Genomic DNA, 27233 nt, shown 5'->3' on the forward strand with positions numbered 1-27233 from the left:
CGTCCACTCCCAGCTTCTCTCCGCGTCAACAATCAACAATCCGTTCCAGGTGAAGGGGAGTGGGATCTGGGATCCTTTCCGCGCAGCTGGTGGGACAGTCAATAGCGTGCATACGTACACCAGCGTGTCCCGGGGGAGTGAAACAGATAAAAGTGCACGGTGCACGCTTGACAAAAAAAATGCGTGACTCAGGCTCGGAGTCGGGAGTCGGTGTTGCTTCTCCTCGGTCGAGCCTCTCCTTCGCGCGTTACTCCGAACGACGCTGTCGTCCGTGGGCTGGATACTGAAAGTCGAAGTTGAAACCCTTCCAGGAGGAGCCTATGGTAAAATCACGATCGTTTTCAGCGTTGACTCAACTCGCCTTGAATACTGGAGTTATTGGTTATGACACACAGTCCGAGTTTACGAATGAAAGAGTTATCTGAATCCGCTGTTGCACAGTTTAAGCGGCGTCTAATCTTGTAACCAATCACAAATGGCTGACGCTCGTAAATTGATAAAATTATCGGCACATTTTTGCGACGTTTAGCCTAGGCGTTATCGTAGGACAGATAAGTAGAATAGCCGACAGTGGATTTTGAGAGTAGCGGAAGGAAGGTGGAATTTTAAAGACGCTTGGAATTACAAGTTTATTAAGAAGAGATTAAGATAGCTGTACACAAAAATAACGATAAAATGGATAGAGCCAGAAATCTAGATGTTTTTGGATCAGAAAATTTTAAATGAGTTTCGAAGCAGCATTTAACTTCAAAGAATCTCTTTGAAAACTGTCGTTTATTAAAAAATATAACTCTGTTGTGTTACAGAAAATCTTGGAGCATCGAGAATTTTTACTGGGGATTTTGCTTTATTCACTACCGGTAGTTCAGGGTTTATTTACAAAGGAAAAACGCTAGACTCATGCAAAAAGCATGAGTAAACGTTCTCTTTATATATCTTGATTAGCAAATAATAATACTCAAATGGCTTGTAGTTTGGGATATGCTGTCGTCAAGATGCATTGATCCAGACAAACATAAAGATTATAGCTGACCCATTTGCTACACCTTGTCCAATAATATGGGTAAGTACAATCAATCAATCAATCTACAATGCGACTTTTAGTGGTTTTAATTAATTTTTATAATAACTGAAGTTACTCTTTTGCAATTGCCTAGTGATGGCAGGAAACGAAAATGCGCCAGGAACCTTGGCAGATGACCCGTTATCTGCGAGATTGCAATGGCTGCGTCAACGCAGAGAAGCCTTGCGAGAGAAGCTTGCCCAAAAGAACAGCGAGTTGAAAAACCTATGCGTAGAGGAGGCGGAGCTAACGGGAGTTTTACCACCGGAAATACCTTTGGAGCCTGGCGAAAGTCCGCCAGCTTTTCGTAGAAAAGTAGGCGCTTCCTTTACGTATCCGCAAAAATTGATCAACAAGCTGAAGACCACCGACGTTGTAAGATCACGATTTCTTTTAAACTGATGCAATGGTATAACAATTGACACAAGTATGCTAGATTGGAGGTATCGTTTGCTTACATGCGCAGGAGGAGTCAGAATTGGAGTTGGAAAGACAAGTACAGCTCAGGATTGTGGAAACTGCGTTGAGTATCATTAACGACCCTACGGAAAGTAAGGCCACGCGACGCAAGCAAAGGCTCGCTTATCAGCAGAGTCAACGAAAACTACAAGAGTTGGAGACGGAGCTCAACTTCATTAGACAGACTCGTGGCAAAGCACAGCGACCGATACAAGTACACGCGGGAAGTTACAATACGCCACCGCATTCACATGTTAACGTAAAACACAGGACAAAGAAGCCACGGCCACCATTAGATAGTACAGGTATTGTGTGTGTGTGTGTGTGCGTGCGTGCGTGCGTGCGTGCGTGCGTGCGTGCGTGCGTGCGTGCGTGCGTGCGTGCGTGCGTGCGTGCGTGCGTGCGTGCGTGCGTGCGTGCGTGCGTGCGTGCGGCGTGCGCTGCGTGCGTGCGTGCGTGGTGGTGCGTGGTGGTGGTGTGTGTGTGTGTGTGTACGTGTGTGAGAGAAGAAAGTTATTATAATTACAAATTTTTCAATAATTTTTTACAAAATAAAGATCTTTAATCTGTAATTCGTAATTGTATACAACAGGAAATGAAATTACAACTCTGAAGTCCGTTGGAAGGAGTATACTTCATGAACCCGGTATTAGTTTGAGTCCTTTGGCATCCGAAGACAAATTGAATACTTATGCTGGGCATGGATACGAGGAGCAGTTGACCGTACCGACCGTTTGCACTCATCATCACCACAGTGGCACTTATCCTGGCGTAAGCCCTGTCGAACCACCGAACATTAAGATCGTGGAGCACGATCATAATGACAATCACAATATCTACATTTTACCCGACCAATATCGCGCGCGCACATATTCCCACGGGAGCGGCGGTTCTCGTGGCCATTATCCGGACGCCGAGAGAACGTATCGACCTTATGTGCCGAACACCTATACCGAGGACGAGCGTCAAATGCGCTATCGTCAATTTCAGCATCTGCAAAAGCAACAGCAATTACAGGATCAACCGCAGCAACCCCACAGACTACAGTACACAAGTTCCTTCGAGTCCTACAAGCATTTGGATAATGCGGATTTTGTACGGAGAAGTGGCCAGGGAACCTACGACAGAGATTTTCGCTCATCTCATTACTTGCCCATCGATTACCAGGCCTACTATAAGAGCAGCGCGCAATCTCAGCAGATTTTACCGAGGCGAGATCGTGATTCGACATTACCGTCTTGTATCAAGAACGTCTCGCGGCACAGCGGTGGCGGTACATCGATCGAGTCGCAGTTGTCATCCGGCTACTGGGTGCGCCACAACGACGACATCCACTGGGTGAGCATGGACGAGCCTGATAGATTCGGCAGTTTGGATCGCAGACGCAGAAGTGCTCAGCACAACGGTGGTGTCGGTTGTACAAATTTAGATACGCAATCGCGTTATCGCACGGTCGCAGTCGCGTGTACTAAAAGCTCGTCGAGCAGCAACGTCACCGCGTCATCTCATCAGCATCACTCCGTTCACCTGTTGCCGTTGTCCGAGCAACAAACGCCGGCGAACAACAATAAGATGCTGCTGCGCACACAGTCATTGGGAAGCGTGGAGACCTGGCAGTCGAGTCACTCGCATGATTCGCACGACAGCAAGGACACGTCGGAGTACGCCAATAATAATCGTAAGAGTCGTCAGAAGGAGTGGTACGAAACGTCATTGGATGCGGGAGCGAGTACGGGGTTGGATCACAACCTGGTCGACGCGAGAAAAAACGCGCATTATCAGTCGAGTCCGCCGCTTGCTCGTATCAGGACTGCTACTAACGAAAACGCGAAGGACAGTCGGACGACCGGCGGACCACCGCCGCCGATGAGTCCAGTGAACCGTCACAAGAGGGACAAGCCCGAAGAGCGGCAGCACGCGCAGTCTCACACTCGTTACGATCAGCCCCCAACGAGGCCAAAGGTATTGGAGATACCAGCCGAATCGAAGCCATCCGTGGACGTCTGCGATAACGCGATACGACCATTGGGTTCGCCGCAAAACTGCACGGTCGTGCAACCGGGAAAGTATCAGCCATACAGAGAAGTGACAAAGCCTTTTGAGATGTCGGATTTTTACAAGTACTCGACGAAATATCGTAAGAGGAACGAGGCTGCTGCGCAGTCTCAGGTCGGAAACGGAGATTCCCCGTTCCAGGAAAATCGTGCCGCGGAAATGGCCACCGCCGATTTATCCAGGGACCCAAATTTCGAGCAAAATAGTAACATTACTGCCAGTCCAGTACAAAGAAGACTTTATCAGCCGGTACAGCGTATGACTTGTCAACCATACCTCTCATCGTTGAGATAATTACAATCGGCGCAAATAACGTAGGGTTTATTCATGCTGTCACGTTATCACACAAATGTCTACAGAATCATTCATTCGAAGATAGGCTGGTCCTGTCGATACTTTCTTTGCTTTTTAGTCAATCGATTCACTAATTGAAACATATAAACAGGGTGTTCTGCATTAATAATTCTTCTTCATGGCACATTCCTTGGCTCCAAATCAACCAGGGAATGTAACATTAAACATTATTGCGATGGTAACGAGATCTGTATATATGAATATACATACATACATATATCGAAGAAAAACCTAAGACAACTTCGTTCACATATCTTTGTCTTAATATCAATCTTGACATATCCATCGAAACTGTAATACATATTTAAGTATTTTTATTTTGAGAAATTTTATTATCTACGACGCGATTATTATCTATGTACGAGATGTGCTCCAAAAAGAATGAAAGAAAAAATAAGGAATCGAAGGGATGCAAGGACTATGTAATCCTAATCTCGATGTCGATTAACTGATTAATATTGGGACCTGAATAGTGCCTTTAATGATAGAAGTATCAAGTGGACAATAATGTAACATTATAATATTGTATTTTAAAATTACACACCTTAAAATATGAATCTATAACTTTACTGAAAATTATTCTCCACTTGTTGACTTCTGATATAATTGCGTATTCATAATTATATATGATTCAATGATTATATATGTATATATATAAGCAAACTGTGGTTTTTTTGAAGATATCGTCAGATTGATGAGATATTAATGTTGGTTGTTAAATGTAGCTTTTTCTCGGTTATCATATTTAGTCATATTATATTAAATAATTTTGAAAGTTTGCAATTCTGTTATACGCAAACTATTTTTAGAGCTTCATAAATTCTACCGAGAGTCTATCTCTTATGACTGAATATAAAATGTGAAAAAATGCATTTCTATAAAGCTTGAAATGATAATATGCAACACTTCTATACAAGAAATAATGAAAGTGTGTTCTTAATCTTAGAACGATAATGCTGACATATACATACGTGGATAATATTTTTATATTATATATAAATTGTTCATATATGCGCGTATATTATATTTATATACCGCTCGGCGTATAATATTGAAAAATAAATCTCATTGTAGATTTTATTTGTTTACCACAATGTGTTCGCCGGGAAGCTTAATGTTATATCTTGATTCATGCGATTCACGCATTAGTCGCTAGCGCTTGTTCTCTTGTATGTATCACAATTTGTATCAGAGAATTGTTTTCTTGTAAAAACGATATATGCTGCTGTATAGTGTGCGTTACCTGAAATGACTTATTTTGTTAGATTTATTTGATCCACAAACGTTGGAAACGCTTCAGCATCACATATGTAAAAGATAATGGCCTTATGTTAGCTGTGATTAATTATGCATTGCGCGTTGTATGCTATTTTAGGAAATCTTTTTGTACTGCTTTATACGATCGGTCTCATGTCAATAAAGACGCTAATTTAATTATAATCGCCGTATATAGTACAGAGAAAATTTGAACAAGTGAAAAACAGCGAGAGAAAATTTAGAAATGACAGAATGGCTCAACATTTTTAAAGAGGGTTTTAAGATATGTAACAGAATTATTATTATTATCGTGAAGCACACGTGATTGTGTTGTTTAAAGGAAATGGAGGAAAAAGTTGATAATCCATCCTCAATGAAAAAGCATGAAACAAGGGAAAAGGGGGCTTCAAAGAAAAAGATAACTATCGTAGATGAAGATAATCCTCGTCTCAAAAAGAAAAATGAGATTCACAAGGAGTTTAAATCGCAGGAATTTAAATATTCTCCTGGTAATGACCCAAGGTACATATGATTGAGGTATTAATTAATTCAAGGATAATACTTTCTTCGTCACTTCCGTTATCCGTTCGCAGATTTCAGCAACAAAATCAGACGCAGAGATGCTTCGTAATGTATACCGACTTCTATCGCTGTCAGCATATTTTAGGTGAAGGTTCTGAAGCATGCACGTGGTTTAAAGATGTTTTCACGTCCATATGTCCGAAGGCCTGGGTAGAACACTGGGATGAACTTAGACTTACAGGCAGATTACCTTGGCACAAATACAAAACTCAGGGCGCTTTCCCCGGCAATAAATACGGCGAATGAAGAAAAATAAAGATCAATCTTCTAGAGTAAAATTAAAGTTTTATAATATTTGAAATTGGATAATTAAACAATTATTACGACTGTATATTCCTAGTGAATTATAGTAAAGAGAGATAATAATTATAGAAACTTATGTAAGGGAGAGGCTATAGTTCAATATGTATGAGGGGATATGTAATTGATTTTTTTGACACTCTACTTAAGGAAAAAATATTCAACTTTTATTATACAGGTACAAGATTCATTAATATGAGGTAACTTATATCGAAGTACGAAGAAAAATATAACTGTCCATTGTGTGTGTATGATGATCCGTAATTGCTGGACTTATCTTCTTTTCGATATTTAGTCTTCTTAGTATGGTCAATAAGATTCTTCTTCTATTTTTACCACACTGATCTTGCAGTTTTTATGACACTTTTTTTCTTACAGTTATAAAAAATATATACACTCGTAGACATTCTTTTTAAACTTTCGATAAAATATGCCGCTCGAAACCCCGTAGTGGCACGACTTTCTTTTTTAAAAAAGAGATCTTACGTAAAATGTAAGATGTTTGCGAAATAATTTCATAATTTCAGTACTGTGCACCATAGAGCCTGCCATGGATGAAGACAACTTACCGATCTTCGGGTGTTGGCTCTGCATAACAACGTAATCCCGCCTATATCGATATATCTACTTCCTAGACGATAATCGATGATACCTGCAAATGCGAAATCAAAGACACTTGCTTTTGAAGGGGAACGATCAAAGCTACTTTCTGTATACTTATTTTTACTTTTGTACGCGATTCTATCTTATATATAACGTATACCGTAAGCGATTAGAATTCAAAAGTCAAGATAATCAAAAAACTAAACGCGCGAACTTATGAAATCTGCGAGCCGATGCTCTATCAACATAAAGTGTGCAATCCACATTGACACATTTGACGAGAAATTAGAACCACCTTACGTATGTCACGTTGATTATGTTCAGTAGTATGTAACGTATTATTTCAGATTTGATTCCTCGACTGGTGAATATATTGGCAATCCTCATCCCTGCAAATGCCCATCAATTCGTACGGACACAGGATTCCATGGGGATTGATGTTCCTGGCGTGAAAAGTAACAGAAACCACAAAAATCTTAAGATTTTTAGCACAATCCACAGACAGTTAAGCCTCTTGCACAGTAGGCGATAGCGATAGCGACAACTTTGTCGGCACCTTTGTCGCTGTCGCTATCGCTATCGCCTATTGTGCAAGGGGCTTTAACGATCGAGTATCGTGACCATTTTTCAAAAAAGACTCACCTTGGCTTCTTTAAATGCATCAATACCGATACATAAGGTGCAATCGTTTTCGTCGTCGTCGTCGTCGTCGTCGTCGTCGTCGTCGTCATCGTCGTCGTCGTCGTCGTCATCGTTGTCGTTGTATTTGTCGTTGTTGTATCTGTCGTCATTGTTGTCGGCGATGGTGATCGCGATCGCAATGGCGATGGCGATGGCGGAGGTGATAGCGATGGCGATGGCGATGATGGCGATGCTGATGGTGATGGTGATGGCAGTTGTGGCGAGGCTCTCTTATTATTTTGTTCATTGTATTCTTGATTTGAAGAATCCATCGGTGATGACTTTAGTTCTGAAGATGCGGCGGGATCAGACTCGACCGTTCTACTTTCTTCCGTATGCTTATTATTTTGTTCTGCAGGACTACTTTGGTACAGCTTTGGTTCGGACGATGACGCACTATCTTGATTAAGGAATATCATTTGTTCTTCGTTACGATGTTCCGATGGATTTACTGATGTTTCTTCCCTCTTCTCTGGTGTCGATTGGCATGGAACCGTTTGCGAGAAATCCAACAAAGTTTCTAATATCGATAAACTCTTATCTTCATTAGATTGCGTCGAGTGAGAAATATCGCTCTTTGATCCCGCCTCATCAATCACAGTTGCATTATTCGTTGGTTGTTCTTGCAACGACAAATTCTCCTCAGTGCACGTGTACTTAGATAACTCGGAGGTTTCTTGTAACAAACTAGAATAGGAATTTTCAGAAATATCATTAGATTGGAATCGCTTCTTCTTGGTAATCTGACGGGTATGATTAGCAATCTCCTTAAGCTTATCGCTCAAAAGTTGAGCTACTGCCTCTGGCAACCTAAAAGAACAATCTTCATAATCAAAATACACTAAAAAGAACGTAAGATATTTAAATTATTATATGTATGTTATTATGTATATGTATATATTACACATTATTATGTTAACTACGCGCTCACGCGCCTAAGACTCTTATACTTGCGTACTTGTAGTTTTTTCCCATGAGCCGGTTACCTAGGGTCGAACAAATTCTTGATAGCTTGAAACACTCGCGCCGTCCAGCATTGATCTTTTGACGTGCGGTTGAAACCTTTGGGCCCATGCTACTAACGCGATCGCGCTGCTGTTGTAATTTTTCCTCGGCTATCTTCAGTTGTTCCCTAAGTTTTCTCACTTCGCTGGCCAGAATAATCTGCACGTCCTTCTCCATGTCCCACTGACGAAGGTTCCCTGACATTTCTGCTAAATGATCTAAGACCATATACCTGCACCATATACGTAACATAAATTTAATATTGAAACTTTGTTGCACATTACTCATTATTTATAGCTTGTTTCTTCGTAAAATTCTCATGTATAATTACCGTCTCGCAACTAATCTGTTCTCGGTTTCTCTCAAGTATCGCTCTTGCTCCAATTTTGAAAGACTCGTCAAGGACTCCAATTCCGCTTTAACGTCTTTTTTAAGCGTATCCCAAACGTCACTCGCGTTACCATTATTATCATCAGCAATTGTGTCAGATTGACGAGAGGCGTTGTTGCTATTATTATTTTCTGTAAGTACAGACGTCGAAGTATCACGACCAATTTCTCGCTGACGTTCCGCTTCATACTGGGAAAACATCATTGTAGTTTCCATCGTATCTTCGTGCCGATTATCGCTCGAATTCACGGATAAATTTAAAAGCTTCACGGTAGAGGCGTTAGAAAAATTGCTAGTATTATTGTCATCGACGTTATTTAAATTTTTTTCATTTATAATTTCTGTATTAACATCTAGCTCGGCCGGATTTTTATTTTGATCGACGCTTATTATCGTGTCGTGCTGCAAGGCCGATTTGTCACTTATAGTGACGACTCGCTCGATCGTGTCTGGCTTCAACAGTACTTGCACACATTTACGATTTATCTCTTCTTTGCTTAACGCTCTCAAGGCCGATCTATGTTGCTGTTTATCTTTCGCAGATTGCTTCTCGCGGTCTTCGACTGTTCTCGTAGTTGCTCCGGTGGAACTCGGAGCGGTAACGTTAGAAATTCGAATGCTAAGATTGTTTGGTATCGCTTTTTTATTGCTTTTAGTTTGCAGATGCGTGAAATTAGTATGTTTAGCGATATTCGCTGAAAGTTTTTTGTCAGCAGATATGCGACATACGTTTGATTCCGATGTGCCTCTCGCCAAATCGTCGATTTTTCTTCTGACTTCTATTGACAATTCCTGGGAATTTTTCTCTGGCGTTTTTAATTTATCTTGATTTTGTTTAATAAGCGTTTTCTTTTCGCACAGTGGCAAGGACTTTACTGGCAAACTTGCTACGTCAGCGTTTAATAATTTATTACTGCTACTACTACCATTACTATTACCATTATTACTTGCTACTTTTCTCTGCAGTTTTAACTTTTCACGCTCCAAGATCTGTTGCTTCAATCGACGATATTCCTCTTGCTGTGATACAGGAAGGTGCCTCACAGCCTATAACAAAGTAAGAAAGTCTGCAGAATGAATTAAGAAAGTTCCTATGATTGGTCAGTGTCTTCTTCAGTAAAAAATCCTCAAAAATTACGTCTAGATAATATCAATTTCTAAATTACTCGCACAAAAAGGCAATCAGACGTAATATACATAATTGTCTTACCAATGGCGTGTGCATATTAGATGGACCCTTATCCGTTGATGGCACGTCTTGTTTCGTCGCTTGCGTGGCCGAACTGGATAACTTTGCTGCGGCCGCGGATTGTTCCTGTTCGGTTCTCACGTCGCGCAGAAACTTATTCAAGTTCTTCTCAAAGTCGGCGGGGATCTCCTGAGGCACCTGATGCTTCTCTGCGACGGGGACAGGCTCGTTTCTCTCATCCTCGGACTCGCTGTCCGAGTCGGAACCTAAACTTATCACAAATCGCTGAGTGTCGGGTGCGTGTAACGATAACTTTGATGCGCCAGCGTTTGGCCACACATTCTCATTAGAATTCGTTATCGAAGCACTGTTATCGAGCTTTCGTAGATTCAGCCTCCTCTGCACAATCATATTCTGATATTTTTTCTTAGCGTTGTTCACCACTTTCGTGCTCGTGAGCGTTTTTCTCGCCATTTTCTTCGGCAGACTCTTTGCTGTGTCCAGACTGCTGCTTCTTTTCCTGCTTCCATTTTGCACCGAGATGGGTACGTCGTTAATCTTCTTTTTTACGGTTTCCAACGAAGTTAATGGTCTCGACGGCAGCGACGAAGCGTTATTGCTCGCCGTGCACGTCGCGTTAGCCGCGGATGGCATGGTACCTGCCAACGTTTTTAATGCAGGCGTTTGGACATTCGTCGCAGCAGAGCTTGTAACAGAAATGACTGGGATAACTGAAGGACTGATATCTGTTGACTTCGTTCGTTTTAGAGAAGCTAGTAAGATGGCGCGTAACTCGTCCTCGTCCTCGTCAATGCTTTGTCTCCTATTGCTATCGCTTTTCGTCGTATTGACGGCTTTCTCAGACACGCTAGTAGAGTCGGAATTGTCTGGCGCGGAATTTGTTGACAAACAATGTGATTCGATCTGTTCCTCTTGCGATTGTTCAATGCGCACTGACAGCGCCGTGTAATTGTTCTTGTCCATATCTCTCCTCTTTGTCAAAACATCATCGGAGTTGACAGGCTCCTGAGTATCAGCGACACTTTGCAATCTCAACGATTTTCCATTTCCCATCGAGCTCTCCTGCGCATCAGCATTATCGTTGCTTTTGCTCTGATCTGATTCGGTTACAGTTTGTCGATCTAGAACGGACGCATCCACAATATCCGTATCTTTATTTACACCGGCATCCAAACATGGGCTTTTTTCTTTCTCAAGCAATTGCGCGGTGTCAAGACTTTTGCGGCAGTTCTTTTTGGCGCGTTTCCGCTTCTTGCTCCGCGTTGGGGCGGCTTCACTACTCGCGGATGGTGTTCCGACGGATGTCTCAGGATGTTGCGGCTCGCTTGCCTCGTGATTTTTTCCAGGCGAATCTTTTTGATTCTCCAACACATCCAGAGACTCGTTCATCGAATCGTCGAATGTGGCAGACGCCGACAATACGGGCGCGGATTTTTTCGCTACTTGCAATTTTATCGGCTTGAAGACGCTGCTACTCGCATCCGTGGCAGTAATGGTCACCGGTTGCATCTCGGCACTCTTAAAAGCCGGCTCCGAAAGCGGCGTTTCGCGCTTCTTCAGAAGCGCGTTCTGTCGCGTTTGCCGCCGCAACTGCCTGTTCGATCTTAGGATCGGCGCGGGCACCAGCGTCCTATTGATCAACGTTGGTATCTTATTCGTTTCCTTAGTAATATCTGGAATACCTTGCATATACAAAGGTTCCTCCGCGGCGGCTCGACACGATGCCGCTTCCTTTGGAATGCATTCCGTGGCCGGTAAATTTCTATCGTCGCCAAGAGCGACGTTGGGAGAGCTCAACGGATCCGCGTCGTTCTCCGGAAGATCGTCGATCGTTATCATCGATTCGTTAGGCGACATTGATTCAGCATACACCGTTGTTGTTGGAGTACCTGTAACGGAATATTCGGGAGTTGTCTGCGTTTCGTAGGCAGATTTGCCATTTATGAATGCGGAGTTCACATTCACAAATACAATACCGTCGTTGGTGGGTTGCTCCACGATCTGCTGCATCTGAGGCGAAGAAGCGAGAGTGTCGTGGAGAGAGACAGAAGGCGCGAGAAGACTCTCAGACGCTGGAAGAGCGTGAGATGTATTCGACACGACGCTCGTCGAGGAATAGGTTCCTTCCTGACAGCAAATTCCATCTATCAGATCACATACGACATCGTCGCCGTGAAGATTTTCTGGCCCTTTTCCGACCGCGTGGTTAAGATCCGAGTGGTATGTCTCGCTGCCGTACCGCGATGGCGAATACGAACAGTACTGCGTAGCCGGTGGTACCTGGTAAGGCAAGTAAGTCTCGTCGTAGTAAGGCGTGACCCTGTTCGTCGCGAGTTCGTCCTGCGCGTCGTCGAAGACCGGGCTACCGATCGTCTCGTTTACGTTAATGAACGATACGTCGGATGGTTCGATACCGAGCAACGCTGTGTCGATAGATATGTTCTCGATTTTGTCGGTCGGCGAGTACGGCAGCTTCTCCTTCTCCCTCTCGACGTCGGTGTCCAGATCCATGTCCTCGATGTGATTGCTGTCGCACGGCGGTGTGCACGGCGGCGACGCATACTTAAACAGCTCGTCGCTGGGCACGGGGATGTCGTCGAGGAAACTCGAACTGAACGGACTCTCGCTGCGGGTGGATCTCTTGGCCTTAATGCCACGCTGAACACGATTCTGATGTTTCTTTATTACCGCCGAGCGGAGCGCGATCATTCGCAGCTGCAAAGCCTCCTCGTCCTGATCGTCATTCACTCTGTCGTCGGCCGATCTGTTCTCCGATTCTACATCCGTCAGATGGTCCAAAGATCCATTAGACTTCTTCTGCTTTGTTTCCAACGCCTTTTGTCGCAGCAACGCTAGATCTTCCTCGTCGTCGGCGTCGGCGTCATTGATCGTCTCGGACTTGAATTTTTCCTTGAGATGCACAGCGTGGTCGTCGATACCAGCTCCCTTTAGTATGTTCGACAGCTTCTCCTTCAGCGACGACGATTCTTTACTCCGGTTGACGCTCGGCTCCGACGAGTGCGTGGTTATGGAAGAATCCAGGTGCTTGACCTTTTTCAACAACCGCGTCACGTCGTCGTGTCTCTCTGAGACATGGGAACGAGCGAACGGCGGCGAGCTCAGCTTCGGCGACGGTCTCTTCGCCGCTCTCACGGGCGAGTGACGCCGGGGACTACGTTTCGGCGATCTGGCCTTTCGCAGGGATCTCTTCTGTATCGGCGATCTGGAATGACTCACTGGAGATCGGGACGATTGGAACGACGCTCGTGCCACCACTGGCGATCTGTATCTTCGAACCGGTGATTTTGTAATCATCTTTGATCTGCCGCTCGGTGTGCGCGCCGGACTTACTTCCCTATATATTTTCAGCGTTCCGACTTCTGCTATAGACAGATCGATGGAGGACGGAGAAAGCAACTCGTCGAGAGTGAGGGGTTCGTATTTCCTTTTTTTACGCTTTTTCTTTTTTATTTTGGCTCGATTGGACGTGTCTGTGAGACCGACGATTTCCATGTCGCTGTCGCTAGAGATAGGCACTAGGTCGTCGTCATCGTTTTTCTCTTGCAACGTCGACGCCACGTGCTTCGTTGCGGCACATCCCGTTTCCCTGACACGGTGACGATTTTCCTTCCCTTTGACTGGATCTTATAAAATAAGATTAACTGCTACTTGATTAAAACAATATACTACTGTAAAAAAGAATCATTTTAATAATTATTTATATTTCTCCATTAAAAGACACATTTTTCATTACACGTTCAGATTCGTAAGACTTCTTTCTCTCAAGAATAATTCATTAATAGCAATCTCTGCAAAGTTTCTTACTTTCAATTGTATTATAATAGAAAAATAAGATAAAAATTGAAAGATAAAGATTGAAAGTATGCACAGACTATATATTGTAGCAACAATAATCAAAGCAAATTATGTTAAAGTACACAACGGTCTCCATCTGAAGATCATAACAGGTGTTATCGCTTCTTTGTTATTATATGTATTTCCAGAGAATCTATCAACCAAATGTATAGATAAACAAACAGAAAAGTTCGAGGAAATGTCCGAGTCTCTCAACGTAAATGTGAAATGCGGCTGAAGGAAAAGAAGAAACGTATCTCGAATGAACCGACGGGTCCAGCATGACTTTACCTCTCCTGTTCTTAGGATGATACGTCGCGTTGCACCAGGTCGCGCATTCGCCCCAGGACTTGCAGTCGGGGCACGCGCGCGTCCTGCCGACGACGTAGCTGCTGGTCAAGTGGCCCATCCCGCCCTCCTCGGACGAGCTGACATCCTCCAAGGAGATCTCACCCTCCTCCTTCTCGTCGTCCAGAATGTCGATCGTGTCCGTGCAGCCGCTCGACAGATCGCTCGCCATCATTCAACTTACCCGGCAGCAAAGAGTGAAACTTATCGCTGTCAAAGCTTTTCAAGCGGAATCCAATCGCGACACGCGAATCACTCTTTAAAAGCTCGAAATTAGTTTAAGTACGCGAGAGGATACGCTCAGCAACAAAGGGATGGTGCATTCCTTCCGACGACAGGCAAACTGCATCCACAGGTGGAAGGAGGGCACTAGAGGAGGGATTGAGGGATTCCCTTATCTTATCACGCGCCGCGTGCGAGAAAATTGTGTATAGAAAAGAAAAAAATGAGAAAAAAAATGAATAGAAAGATCGTCCGATGTCCCGGAAGTACACGTGGCAGCGAAGCGCGAGTCTGGTCGCTACGAATTTAATGGTGCTGAGACGCGTCTAATTTACGTGCACTCTGTCAGCAGTGAGCAACCTTGATTAAATACCTTGACCCCCCTCGTCGATTGTCCAACTAATTAACGACGACAACGACGTTCGGGACCACGGCGGCCATGCTGCATATTTCCCCACTTTATATATTTACATATTTCCACTCGCATGTGTCACGATAGTTTCACAAGGTGCGTTTCCATTTAATTGTTATCGAGGATTGCGAATTGGAGGTTAGAATGATCGCGTTCGGCAGACCAAGCCTCTGAGCAGCAGTCGAGCGTGATTGGCTCTTACTTTTAGAACCAACCAATCAACGCGGAGTGTTGATAAGACGAACTCAATTGTGTCTTGCTGAACGCGCCCAAGTACGACCAATCATCGAGCGTCCCGTTTGACCACGTTGCGATTTGCGATTGACAACAGCCACTCACACAGCCCCCGGTGCCCGAAGTTCATCCACTGGACCAGCCAATGGCCGCGTTCAGCAGATACAACTGTTGAGTTCGTCTTATCAACACTCCGCGTTGATTGGTTGATTCTAAAAGTAAGAGCCAATCACGTTCGACTGTCGCTCAGAGGCTTTGTCTGCTGAACGCGCCTAATCAGATACTTTAATTTTAAATCGGTCAATCGAGTCCCATTTCAATAATATGCTTCGACACGTAAATTTTTCGATTAGAAAATTGTATAAAAGTGGACTTTAATTGTAAAGAACATAGCAAAAAACGACAACATACAAAAACAGCAATATAAGAATATTGTGTCGAAAATAATTCCATAAGAGGACACATACAGCTAATTGTCGAACTTTCTTCGCTCGGATTTACTTTTCAGAACATTTTTTCAGCAGATCCTTGTCAAATATGAATCGCGCCAGTGCTTGATCTCCAACACCCGACAACACGGTCGTTAATCTTCCCAATTCATTCACGCTTTTCATCTGATCTTCCATGAAGCCGGTGATGATGAAGTCGCTCGCGTTCAGGTCACCGTACTTCTCCGCTGTAGCGTTCACCGCGACCAGTTTTCTACTAACTTCGATTTCCAGCTGCAATGCTGTCTACATAAAATGTATACAGACAAAAGATATTAATTAACAATGTTTGATTAATTGTATTTTGCTTTTAGAGCCTAATCGGTTATTACTAAATGAAAAACTCCTATTATAATATGGAAGAATTAATTCATCTGATTCTAATTAAGGCTTATCTCATTCTTAACACGTATTGTATTTCTTAAAATATTACATTGCATAACATTTTAATTACTTTAAATGCATGCAACGGACATTTCCAATCTTGATCGTCCGGCGGCGATATTGCACACAAATGCACTTTGCCACCTCGCATTTGTATGTAGTTGAAAAATTTCAATGCGTGCTTATATTCCTCGTGATGCATCTGCGTGAAGAATGACTTGCATCCGGGTAAAGCAACGTCCACACGACCGAAATATGCAGCCTGCATAAATTATAAATTCTCATAAAAAATAACAATAAAATTATTCAATATTATACCAAGGAAAAAAGCATGTTAAATTACAGCAATAATTTACAACTACAAGCAAAATAGTGCTTTAAACAAGTGTAGAAAATACTTAAAAATGCGATTAAAAAATAAATATAACTATGAACGATTAGAAAAAGGACAATATTATTATTAGTTATTGTGTACAATTATTTAGTGATTAAAGAAATTAAATCTGAGTTATGTAAATAAAGCTCTAATCTCTTATATTTAAATTTAAACGTGATAAAAGAGATTATGCCCCTACCATTGATAAATAATAATAAAACGCCATCAGCTCCACGTTTATCTGCTCGTTCATAGCAGCTTCGGTTTCTTCGTGGAAATCAAAACTGATCCTCTTTCCGCTCGGCCATTTTATCGGTTTATCGATACACGCATCTGCTCGATGGAAATCACCACTTCCCGATTTTTTCCGTGTTGAGCTGTACATGATTTTTGTGAAATTAATGTGTCAAACTAACATTACCCTACAAATCATTGTAAACATATTTTATACATAATATAAGATTTATAAGAAGAATGAAGAATGAAACATTAGACACTGTTGTGTGTGTTTCTTTATTTTATATTATATGATTAAATATATATATTTCACACTATTTAGCGAATTTTAATTTATCACTGTAATTACCTGATGTAACCTAAACGTCGAGTTTGCGAGTTGAATGCATGATTGTAAGATTTTAAAAGTTTACAATAAGGTTTACGAATCAATACTCGTAACATCTTTTAACGATTTTTTTCATTAATATTAATCTATTTTGATAGACAATATTATGTATAAACACATATGAATTTAGTATCGAATATTATATGCAAACAAATAGACAAAACAAATATTATATTGGTGACAGACAACATTCTTCTTGATAATTTAGGTGGTAATTTCGGCAGTCGATAAATACTAAAATTGCAAAAATCAAAAATTTCGAAAACTGACAACATTCATCGGGAGAACATAATTAACAAGGAGGTTGTATTATCTAAAACTGCAGGACTTTTTCAGTCAAGATTTTTCCCAAATTCCAAGAATTTGCTTCCTTTCCAAGAATTGCGATTGCGAGAATTAGAGATGTTAAATTGATTGACAAATCTATTGTTAAGTAAGAGAAATTGCATGAAATCAAACTCCAAATATTGTTGCGCCAAAAATTTCTATTACTTATTTTCTTTCTTTCACCTACATATTATATGCCTAATTAACATATATATTGTAAAATACTAGAATTAGTTCTAAATAAATACAGACTGAGATGAATATATGATATCTTCTAAAGTGCTCACAGTAACAAAACTATACTTTCTTCGATAATTGCGACATTGTTTTCAACTTTAATTTTAATACACGTAAACAATTCCGATATATCAAATTTATATTTTGGTTACAAATATAAGTAATCTTACTAAAATACTGTGACAAACTAATGTTCCATTTATTGTCTCAAGCAATATTTTTGTATAAATGAAATTTACTGTATAAATTAGTTGTAGTAGTAATTGTAGTCGTCTTTCGAACATGAAATTGATATACTCATTTGATTTGATAGACTGTAAGACGTTACTTTACAATAATTTCCTAATTACAATAAATCATAAAGCTGTCATTGATTTATCGAATTAGGTGAACGATCCGATATCTGATGTGTATTATTTGAAGGCACAGTGTTTATAGAACTGAGGCTCTCTTGTTTTATATTAGAACTGTTGAGACTCATGTTGATCACAGTCGTCGATGTGGGATTTTGCATATCTAACTGACTTTGCGCGATATCCTGTAGAGCCGCTTGAATTCGCTGAAGAAGCGCCTCGCCCTGTCTTACCACCTCTTCCAATTGCTCACCAGCCTGTTGATTCTCCTGTTCGAGTCTGCCAAGACTGGCTACTTGTAGCTCCTGCGACGACTCCTCGCTTGGCAAACTTTCTATTAATGTATCTATATCTTTGGCACACCTTGCAATAAGATTCGCAAATAAAGCAGCGTAATCTAAAACGAACGAATTGTGACGAATATAATCAACACGTATGTTTAACGTAACATTGTATTGTCAATGTGTATCAAAATATGTAAGAACCTTCTTGAGATTGATGTGGCTGCGGGGTACCGATGCGATCAAAACCGGGAAATTTACTGGGCGTAGAATACTGCTGTAGAATACCGACGCTGTTGCAGAAGTGTTCCGCTTGCTAACATAAAACCGACGTTACTTTAAGCTCGGTTAAGACATCGATGTACAATTGAAACAGAAAGAAGAAAAATTGCATTACTTGATTTATGGTGTCTTGCAACTGCGTCAAGCGATCTGCCATAATGCCGAATTAATACTGATTAATACGAATCGCTCAGAATTAATTTGTACAGCCTCTCGTAATATTCATAACAATCAAAACAAATGGGGAGGAGTTTACCACCTGCCACTGACGTCCTAAAAAAATCTCAGTGCTTCCTAAACAAAAATTCAATGCAATCTATTGAAATCTCACTTTATTTTCTGTGTCTTTTGACCACATTGTTACAACATTCGAAACTTTGCTTATACCTGTTTATCGGGAGAGAAGTTCTAAAACAACAATCTCGCAAACTACAGAACGTCATAACCATAACCTGTATACACCTATATACACCTCTGTACACCTCCGCATTTTTAGCACCATCTTGTTAAGCCAAATTCACATTCACAGTTACATGAATTTGTGCGTTGTAAGATTAGATTGGTTGTCTGATGAAAAATTCCTCGAAAAATTCTCTATTCGCTGGACAAATTTTTCAAAATTAGATTTTAATTTATTAGCTTTATAAAATGTATATCTCATAAAAATATAATAACACAAAATAAAATAATATAATATAAAATACATAACATTGTTTTATATATATATATATATATAAAATTAACAATAAGTATGAATTAAATATTATAGTCTTAAAAAGAAAATTTATATATACTTACATTTTTTTTCTAATGCTGTTCAAGATGAAATAATAAAATTAATATATTTTCTATAATTTTTATTATAATTTAAAAAATAAAACCTAAACGCGTATGTTCATATAACATTGTTTTTTCATAATCACTCTGTAATGTCTCATTGACATACAATCAAAAATCACTATATAATACATAGAGAATATTTACATTGTTTATAATTGCAAGTATGATTGCACTAAATACAATCTTAATCATATTTCTTAAATGTCAGTTATCATGTTCAGCGGTCGATGATAAATACAAAAATGAGACGCTGCTAAATAATTCTGACACACACACACACACACACACACGTAATGATTCATACATTTATCTCACTTGTCGAAATCACACAATGGATCAGAGGGGTCTCGTAATAAAATAGGAAGAACGCATCTTAACATAATTTAGCATTTTTCCATTGCATTTTTATAAAATGTTTACATGGGGAAATATTTACAAAAATATGAGTAGGGTGTGATGAAATGTAGAAGACAGGAAAAAGAATAAACAATTCAGTTGAGGGTACCCCGGCATTGAGGAGCTCCGCAAAGGCAAGGGATTTTGTCGTCCTCCAACGGGAATTTATAATCATAAGTAATTTCTTCGTTAACTCCTATCGGCTGTTTACTGTAGATAACGATCTTCTTTTGGCTTTCGATCGTGATTACTTTTGCGTAACAATTCGGCTAAAAGAAATAAAGATTTAATAACAATGAAACATATTACTCCACCTCTCTCGTTTCAAGATTAATTAATATTCGACTTTGCTACAAGTCAAATTTTTAGCAATTTTCCAAATTAAATTTTACTTTAAATTAGAAACCTCTTTCTTTTTCTTAGAATATATTATATCGCGTAGCTAATCAAGCTTAAAGAAATGAATAATCTCAAGTAACTCACATTGCAACTGTGATTTATGAACCTCGCCAAATTTCCGCACTTCGTCGCATCGATAATAGTATCTAAATCGATGCGGAAGAGGTAAGAGCTACCGATTCCAGTGGCTTCGTATTGGGCTTCTCGCAGATCGGCCACAACCGGTCTAACCATTTGTCCAACGTACTCGATAACCATTTCATCGGCCGCGATTGGTTCCATGGCAAACAAGCCCCAATCGTGAATACCAGACTTAGCAAATTTCAATTGTTTTTTACGGAACTAAAACATGGAATTTTCATATTGAAATGCACGAATCATTGACAATGTTAATAGGTATTGAATTATAGGTATATCCTACCTTTAATTGATTAAACTTAAGGAGATCACTGTCCGTATCAATTCCGAAAGCTGTCAACAACCGACGTTGATTGCTTCGTGCCTCGCGTGACAACGCTTGCATTTTGCCAGTCAATGCTTTAGAATTATTCTTTGGACCATTCATTACACCATCACCTCCAATGTAAGAGCCACCGCTGTCCTCCACGTCGTTAGTGCGCTGTATACTTTGAGCATAATGATGCTGCAAGAATAAAACAATTATTTGCTTCGTCCCTATAAGGATTCTGATTTAAAAAATGATATATCAATATACATATATATATGTGCACGTTTCTTAAAACTTTAAAATTAAATTTCTCTTTAGAAAAATGTGCATTTTATAAATATATCAAATGTCGAATTATTTACTTTATGTTTAGCTTTCTCCCTGATGTCAACTTTGTAATATCCTTCCGTTCTAGCACTTCCACTCGCGTGTAATCGAAGCTCGTCTCGTTTCCTCTTCTTTGCGGGACTCGGTACATCCGTCGGCGGATGATCGACCCAATGCGTATCGTTCAACCAGTAACCTTGAGTATCGTCCGCTAATAAAGCTTCGTAACTTCTTCTCAAATATTCTACGTCCTCCGCGTCTATTCCCCTAGTTAAAAATTCGTACAAAATAGCCATTTCCGACATAAGATCTCGTTCTTTGTACGTGACAGTCGGCTCTGGAACCTGCTTAAGAAATTTGTCGTATATATAGTCATTCTGAATATTCTCCTTCTCTCCCACGTGATTCTGATGACTGCTGTGAACTTTCGTGTATTTCTTGGACTTCTGTTTCTCGATTTTGTGAGTATTGTCTTTCGATTTCGTTAATTTGACAATCTTCGGATGTTTTACTTTCATCGAGGCTGGCGGTACACGTATCACCGGTTCTATGGGCTCCGGTTGTACAGGTGGCAACGAATACGAGTGTTCCATGTACACTTGCGAAGCTTGTGAACCAGGCGAACTTGGTGTCCGTTGTCCATTCAATCGAAGCTCCGTCTCCGCTTGATACCTGCTTGATGAAGAACATTGTTATCTCAAATCATTGATTACCGCAATTAATTCTACAGTACGCACTACGGTATTATATACAAAGAAAAATCATTATCTGACAAAAACTTAGGTTACAAAAATTATTTAACTGACCTTAGTCTTCTGATTTCTAAGCTCTCTTCCTCCGAGTCGGTTGTAGGAATTTCGCTGAACATTTCAATCTTCTCACTATCCTTCAGGATAGGTTCGTCATTGATGTATTTTGCCGACATTGTCTGCAGTGTTCTGATAATGTTAGGTTGCATAGGACCCGGACTCCTGTGCCGTATAATGTTATCCCGTCCAGCCAAAGTCATCAGAGCTTCCGCGGCCGAATTCTCCATTTTTTGCATATCCGGCAACGCCTCCTCCTTGAAGATCGCCATCGGTGCAGATTTTATGTCGCTCTGCGTTCCCTTATCCTCTGTGGTTCTCGATATAGTCTTCACCTCCTTGTCCAAGGTTCTACACACGTCAAACGGTTTTTCTTCCGTTATAGACAACTTTTCAGAAATTCTTTCCTCTTCTTTAACGCTTTCGTATCTTATGGGAGAAGATAACGAACTACCCAGATTGTCATCGTCATCAATCTGTGGGAATTCGGTCGAATTTTGATCTTTAATTTTGATATCCGGCACCGGCGTTTCTCTGCCGGTTGGCGTGGGACAATCCAGGGACCTTTGGATCGCGAGTTCCATCAATATATCAGGATCTTCGCTATTACAAGCCAAAGGTCTATGATCGGACATTCGGCTATCTGTATCTTGCTAAAAACAAATCCATTTTAATTAGCGTAACTGTCGGTAATATTTTTAAATCACTCCGCTTATTTGCACTCTACACGCACCTCATCCTCAAAGCCTTCTTCATCAGAACTTTCGTTCGAACTATCGGAAGATTCACTGGAACTAATCTCCTCGCTGCTACTTTCGACCGACGAAGATGTAGTAGATGAAGAAGTGACGGTTGGAAGAGAAGTAATCGGTTTTTTCGTTTTTTGTACAGGTGGTACATCCAAATCACTATCACTTTCAATTGTTTCTACATCAGCGTGACCCGACTGCCGGCTATCCTCATCCTGCGGTAATGGGCTTGGAGCTTTGATCTTGCGCTAGATATAAACAGATATAAACAGTAAGTAAATAATAAAATCGCGCGGTCTAATGTTACTAAGGAGGAAAGCCTAACAATAATATAAACACATTTTACCCTGAATGAAGGCATCTTTGGCATACTAGCTCTGATACCCAAACCAAAACCATCATAATTGAGGCCCAATGGCGTCGCTTGCTCCAACAACGATGACAATCCTTGCGGCTTCACATCCTCTTTCGTCGTGTTATTGACAATAATATTATCGCCGCTACCCTGAGTTTGAGTCTTCTCCGATTTCTTTTCGTCCCACCAAACTTCGAACAATTTGAAAGCTGTATTTTCTATCATCTTCTTATTAAAATCCTTCTTTAGAATTTGCTTTAGTTCATTTACAACTCTGCTCAACACTCCATTGATGGTAGGTCCCTAAACAGGAATATTTTAAACAGTTTCCTAATAAACAAATAGCGGCGAAATGCAAAGGTCAGTTTTATATACGTCTACGTAATAATAAATCTTGCCTGTGGATCTTTTGTGATGTTGTAGTTTGCCATAGCATGTAACCGAGATTGAAAAGAAGAATAATAATTTGTTCCTTGATGATTTCCAATTGTTGCCGACAAAGATGCCGTATTAGGTTGATAATGGCTCTGTAAATAAGTCGTTCCACAAGGATAAGGATATTGCGTCGGTCGCGGCCAATTATAAACATCATTAGAGGGATAGTGAGTCAAATGTCCTGGGTAACCAGTTGCCGGATATAGTTGATTCAAAGGTTCAGTCTGCGCTATTACCTGTCGAGAAAATATTTATGAATAAAATAGGCATACACACATACAATGGATACTACATTTCACATAATAAACTTACTTCCTCGATTTTTTCATCTCCCGAACTTAAAGGACTCAAAGACATTCTGTCGTCGTCAGGTGGTGGAGGCGGAGGTGGTTCCTTGGGTGGCTCCGGTTCAATATCATCGGGTGCTGGACTGTAACTTCCTAACAACGCCTCGTCTTCACTGGAACTTATGACGCTACCTAAATCCTCATCCACGGAGAACTGACTAATGCTATTCTCGTGAGCTTTCCTTCGTTCCTTATTTCTCTCTACTATCTTGTCGAAACATTGTTTGTATATCTCGCGTGAGAGAAAGGGACTGGGAGGATCCGACAGCATCTCGTTGTCACCGTGTTGAGATTTCCCGTCGTCTTCCGAGTCGCTGCCAAATTGTAAAAAAGGAGGTGCCATTCCGCCCGCTTTGTCCTTCAGCAACATAGCGATTCTCGTATCCAAATCTAACGTCTTGCGAGTTTCATCGGGAGAATCACGCGGCGTGCTCTTTGCCGTAGTCTGATTCTCCTTTTCCTTCTTAGGAGTGTGATGCGTTTTCGTACTGGAAGTCTTATTATTAATCGGCGTCACATTAGAACCAGCACCGTCCAAATTTGTCGCGTGTTGTTGAATCGGCCAGACGGCAGTCGAGGTTGAATATGCTGCTGATCCAGAATTATTGCCCCACCATACATTTGAGTTTTGTTGAATTGGTATATTCTGGGACACGTTCTGCGAGATGTTAGTTAAGTAGCTACTCGGAGGTTGATGGTGATAATTGCCGTAGTAGAAGTCAGTGTAATTTGTGGCCGGCGTCGAGTTTTGAGAATAATTACTAGAATAATTCAGTTCGCTAGGCGCCGTTCCGTAACCCAAATCACTACCCGTACTGCCGCTCGGCGTAGGATAATCCCTATATTTGTTGTATCTTGAATTTTCTACGTATGGCTCTCTGCTCTTTTCCATACTCGGAACTGGTTTTTTACTATTTCTAAAGTCATCTCTCTCCTCGGGCAAAGCCTTTTCCACCGGCGTTTGATGTTTTTCCGGCTCAGGTTCCGGCTTCGGTATTTCTTTTTCCACCTTCTTCTCAGGTTTCTTCTCTATGGTTAACTCCTCGAACATCTTCTTGCACTCTTCCCCGAAGGGATCCAAAAAAACCCTCAACACTTTCCCCATCACAGACGTATTATTCAACTTTTCCACACACGCCTTGGATGCCTTGGTCGATTCGAACACCACTCTTGCTATACCAAGGTGTTTATTGGTTATCGGGTGATAATAAATAGTAAGCTCTTCTATAGATCCGAATTTCTGAACCATATTTGTCAAAAATGTCTTATCGATATTGTCGTTTAAATGGCAAAACGTCACTTCCAGCGGCGGAGGCTCTCCGCAATAATTGGAATCAATTTTAAATCTAGGTACAGGTAGATCAAGTTGTTCGAGTCGAGTCCAGATCCTCGTCAATTGCGACCTGGGATCTCGAGGCTGAACTTGTGGATACGTTGGATCACCCGGAACAGTCCCATCGTATCTGCACAATCTTGCAGCTCCCTTGACTAAAAATGGATCGACCAACAGCTTGAAATTCCTCTGGGTCTTCGGGGTCGCTGGTGGCGCGGCTGTGTCACTCTTCTGCGAATGCGTCACGTGGCTGTGGCTATGCTTCGAAGACGGCTGACTGGAGTTCTGCGACGTGCTCTGCGAACTGCCATGGGAATGGCGATGACGATGCGAGTGATGCGCATGCGAATGTCCATGTCCATGACCATGTTTCTCCATGCCGTTCATTGCCACCGAGCATCATCCATTCGCGTGAACCTCTGTCGTAAACATTTATCCAAACTTTAAATAATATTCGGTAAAATTCGATGTGAATGTAAATCAACCTACGGTGCAACTATATAGTAGCTCGCTCACATCTCTCGACAAAAACCGTGTCTATCGGCGCGAAAAACAAATCGTACACGTTCGCACAAATCGAATTGCAAGTCGGTGCGACACAGTTTCCCGCACGTCACTCGGTTCATCACTTAAAAGTAATTAACTTCAATTACAAAAATAGCGAATTCGTCGTCGGAACGTTAAGCGCCTAGGTACCTAGGTATGCCTCTCTTACGTCAACGACGCGCGATTACACCACGATCGCGAGATCGTTCGACAACTCCTTTTATATTATCTCGCGCTCCTACGCGCGCGGACTAGTTTAACAGTTCTTCACGAGGATCCCATTAACGATTCCTTTTTCTCTCCCTTTCATCGTACGCGCGCGACTATGTTAGGGGCAACCAACGATCACGCGGAACCTTGACAACCTTGACAACCTCGCCGCACCTGATCGTCACACGAGGAACGCATCCTCTCGTCGCTGGATCGATACGATCCCCGGAGCGGCGTTATCGATACAACATCCTCGGATCGAACGATGCGGAAAGCCGTCGCGTCCCGTCCCGTTCGCAGACTTACGCGATGTGGTTCTCTCTCCCTCTCTCCACTCCAGCTTCGGCCTCGCGCGAGAACGTCGTGCGGTCCCTCGGTCCTCCTCAACGGCACATAACCTCGAAGGCGCTTCTTCGGCGCTCCTTCTAGGTTGGATTGCCTGCGCGACGGTGATCCGCCGAGGCCATCCCTCGCCGCGGGATTCTCCGTGTGGAACAGCGTAGAGCACCGTCGACGACCCCCCTCGATCGCGCGCCTCCGAATCTCGCTCTCTTCTTTACTTTTCTCTATCCGTGCCTCTGTGTCTCCCACTATCTTCGCTTCGCTTCTCCGCTTCAATCCTCTCTCCTCTCTTCGTCTTTTCTCTCCCTCTTCTACCAAAACCTTTAGACCCTTATATTCGGTTTCTTTCTCTCCTCTCTGCCAGAAATCGCGTAACTTTCGTAACGTCCAGCGACGGTGCGCAACGGCGCGGCGTCCCCGTCGCCCGAGCCCCGAGCCCGTTCGCTATAATCGCTATCGAGCTATCGAATACCGATCGTCCTCTCGACTGTCCCTGTTCCTGTCCTGTGACTCGAATCCTGTCCCGCTGTCGTTTCGCCACCGCTGTCCGCTGATGGTATCCGCGGTCGACGCGGTCTCCGGCTGAGCGGGCTGAGAAATGTGACGAAACGTAGGAGTCGAGTTTTTCTACCTCTCTCTGTCCTTCTCGCTCGCTCGCTGACACGCGCGATTCCCTCTCTTTCTATCTTCTCGACGGGCAGCGCGAGAGCGCGAGGGCGAGTTTGACGCACCTGAGCGTGTTTGGCTGCCGTGTCCGCTCGCGCGCTCGTAAACTCGCTCGCGCGAGCCCGGAGCCGGCTAGACGCGCGGCCGCGAGCGCGTCCTTCTTCTTTATACTTTTTTATTACAAGCGCTGTCTCTTTCTCTCTTCCTCTCTCTCTATCTTTTTTTTCCCCGTCAAATTGCAGAATTAATTGCTTTGCTATTACTGGGCGCCCTTAATTTATTTCATTTTCCTTTGCACTTTCTCAAGAGGATTTTACTCCTGAAGATTATAACGCGTGGGGCCTAGGGTGATTATTTCGATCAAACTCCGATTTGCTCCGATTAATTTAATCGGCGGTTTAATGGAGGATTCATATACTGCCGTCCGATATCCAATAGAAGAATTAGTTTTCTAGAGATTTCTACTAAAACTTTTATTTTGTTCATTATTTCTATAACCAATGCGGATTAACTTCTATATATATATATATATATATATATATAAATCTCGGTTTATTTTACTTTTTATTTTTTTCTATTTCCTTAAATTCTTAATTAAACTAAAGACCACATTGCACGTAATAAAGTTTTAGTCATAATCGTAAGGCTGTA

At 41.8% G+C, this 27233-nt stretch overlaps 6 protein-coding genes across 14 annotated transcripts; 2 read left to right on the forward strand and 4 right to left on the reverse strand.

The window, feature by feature from the left end:
* The first annotated feature begins 158 nt into the window (after window positions 1–158).
* Window positions 159–5369, forward strand: Sstn (stepping stone). Of its 2 annotated transcripts, none has more exons than XM_077421882.1 (5): window positions 159–323; window positions 807–1063; window positions 1158–1438; window positions 1530–1827; window positions 2115–5369. In XM_077421882.1, the coding sequence occupies exons 2-5, from the start codon at window positions 1060–1062 to the stop codon at window positions 3869–3871; spliced, it is 2340 nt and encodes a 779-aa protein (XP_077278008.1). In that variant the 5' UTR covers window positions 159–323; window positions 807–1059; the 3' UTR covers window positions 3872–5369. The 2 variants fall into 2 exon arrangements, with proteins under 2 accessions (XP_077278008.1, XP_077278009.1); XM_077421883.1 differs by having other exon boundaries at window positions 974–1063.
* A 128-nt stretch (window positions 5370–5497) lies between these two features.
* LOC143906090 (cytochrome c oxidase subunit 6B1) lies at window positions 5498–6084 on the forward strand. The gene is made up of 2 exons (XM_077421896.1): window positions 5498–5710; window positions 5782–6084. Exons 1-2 carry the CDS (start codon window positions 5532–5534, stop codon window positions 6014–6016), a joined length of 414 nt encoding a protein of 137 aa, XP_077278022.1. The 5' UTR covers window positions 5498–5531; the 3' UTR covers window positions 6017–6084.
* Window positions 6085–6215: 131 nt separating this feature from the next.
* LOC143906080 (uncharacterized) lies at window positions 6216–14851 on the reverse strand. Of its 7 annotated transcripts, none has more exons than XR_013259442.1 (7): window positions 14106–14851; window positions 9960–13603; window positions 8691–9796; window positions 8313–8591; window positions 7316–8164; window positions 6974–7148; window positions 6216–6722 (listed from the first exon to the last, which is right to left on the reverse strand). XR_013259442.1 is itself a non-coding variant. In XM_077421876.1 (7 exons), exons 1-7 carry the CDS (start codon window positions 14335–14337, stop codon window positions 7017–7019), a joined length of 6123 nt encoding a protein of 2040 aa, XP_077278002.1. In that variant the 5' UTR covers window positions 14338–14850; the 3' UTR covers window positions 6216–7016. The 7 variants fall into 7 exon arrangements, 5 of the variants coding, with proteins under 5 accessions (XP_077278002.1, XP_077278000.1, XP_077277999.1 ...); XR_013259441.1 differs by having other exon boundaries at window positions 6969–7148; XM_077421876.1 differs by having other exon boundaries at window positions 6216–7116; window positions 9960–11848; window positions 11936–13603; window positions 14106–14850.
* A 517-nt stretch (window positions 14852–15368) lies between these two features.
* Window positions 15369–17004, reverse strand: LOC143906131 (soma ferritin-like). The gene is made up of 4 exons (XM_077421946.1): window positions 16865–17004; window positions 16478–16655; window positions 15973–16164; window positions 15369–15764 (listed from the first exon to the last, which is right to left on the reverse strand). The coding sequence occupies exons 1-4, from the start codon at window positions 16957–16959 to the stop codon at window positions 15528–15530; spliced, it is 702 nt and encodes a 233-aa protein (XP_077278072.1). The 5' UTR covers window positions 16960–17004; the 3' UTR covers window positions 15369–15527.
* Window positions 17005–17061: 57 nt separating this feature from the next.
* On the reverse strand, window positions 17062–18898 carry Med21 (mediator complex subunit 21). Its single transcript, XM_077421947.1, has 4 exons — window positions 18771–18898; window positions 18499–18677; window positions 18306–18417; window positions 17062–18217 (listed from the first exon to the last, which is right to left on the reverse strand). The coding sequence occupies exons 2-4, from the start codon at window positions 18538–18540 to the stop codon at window positions 17835–17837; spliced, it is 537 nt and encodes a 178-aa protein (XP_077278073.1). The 5' UTR covers window positions 18541–18677; window positions 18771–18898; the 3' UTR covers window positions 17062–17834.
* Window positions 18899–19592: 694 nt separating this feature from the next.
* Set1 (SET domain containing 1) lies at window positions 19593–26652 on the reverse strand. Of its 2 annotated transcripts, none has more exons than XM_077421922.1 (10): window positions 25881–26652; window positions 23451–25237; window positions 23102–23374; window positions 22695–23006; window positions 22333–22596; window positions 21600–22252; window positions 20829–21465; window positions 20440–20661; window positions 20103–20360; window positions 19593–19888 (listed from the first exon to the last, which is right to left on the reverse strand). In XM_077421922.1, the coding sequence occupies exons 2-10, from the start codon at window positions 25203–25205 to the stop codon at window positions 19715–19717; spliced, it is 4548 nt and encodes a 1515-aa protein (XP_077278048.1). In that variant the 5' UTR covers window positions 25206–25237; window positions 25881–26652; the 3' UTR covers window positions 19593–19714. The 2 variants fall into 2 exon arrangements, with proteins under 2 accessions (XP_077278048.1, XP_077278049.1); XM_077421923.1 differs by having other exon boundaries at window positions 25308–26652.
* Window positions 26653–27233: the final 581 nt, after the last annotated feature.

The sequence above is a fragment of the Temnothorax americanus genome, unplaced genomic scaffold, assembly GCF_048541705.1.
Source record: "Temnothorax americanus isolate GAGA-0224 unplaced genomic scaffold, ASM4854170v1 Scaffold7, whole genome shotgun sequence".
Classification (NCBI taxonomy): Eukaryota; Metazoa; Arthropoda; class Insecta; order Hymenoptera; family Formicidae; genus Temnothorax; species Temnothorax americanus.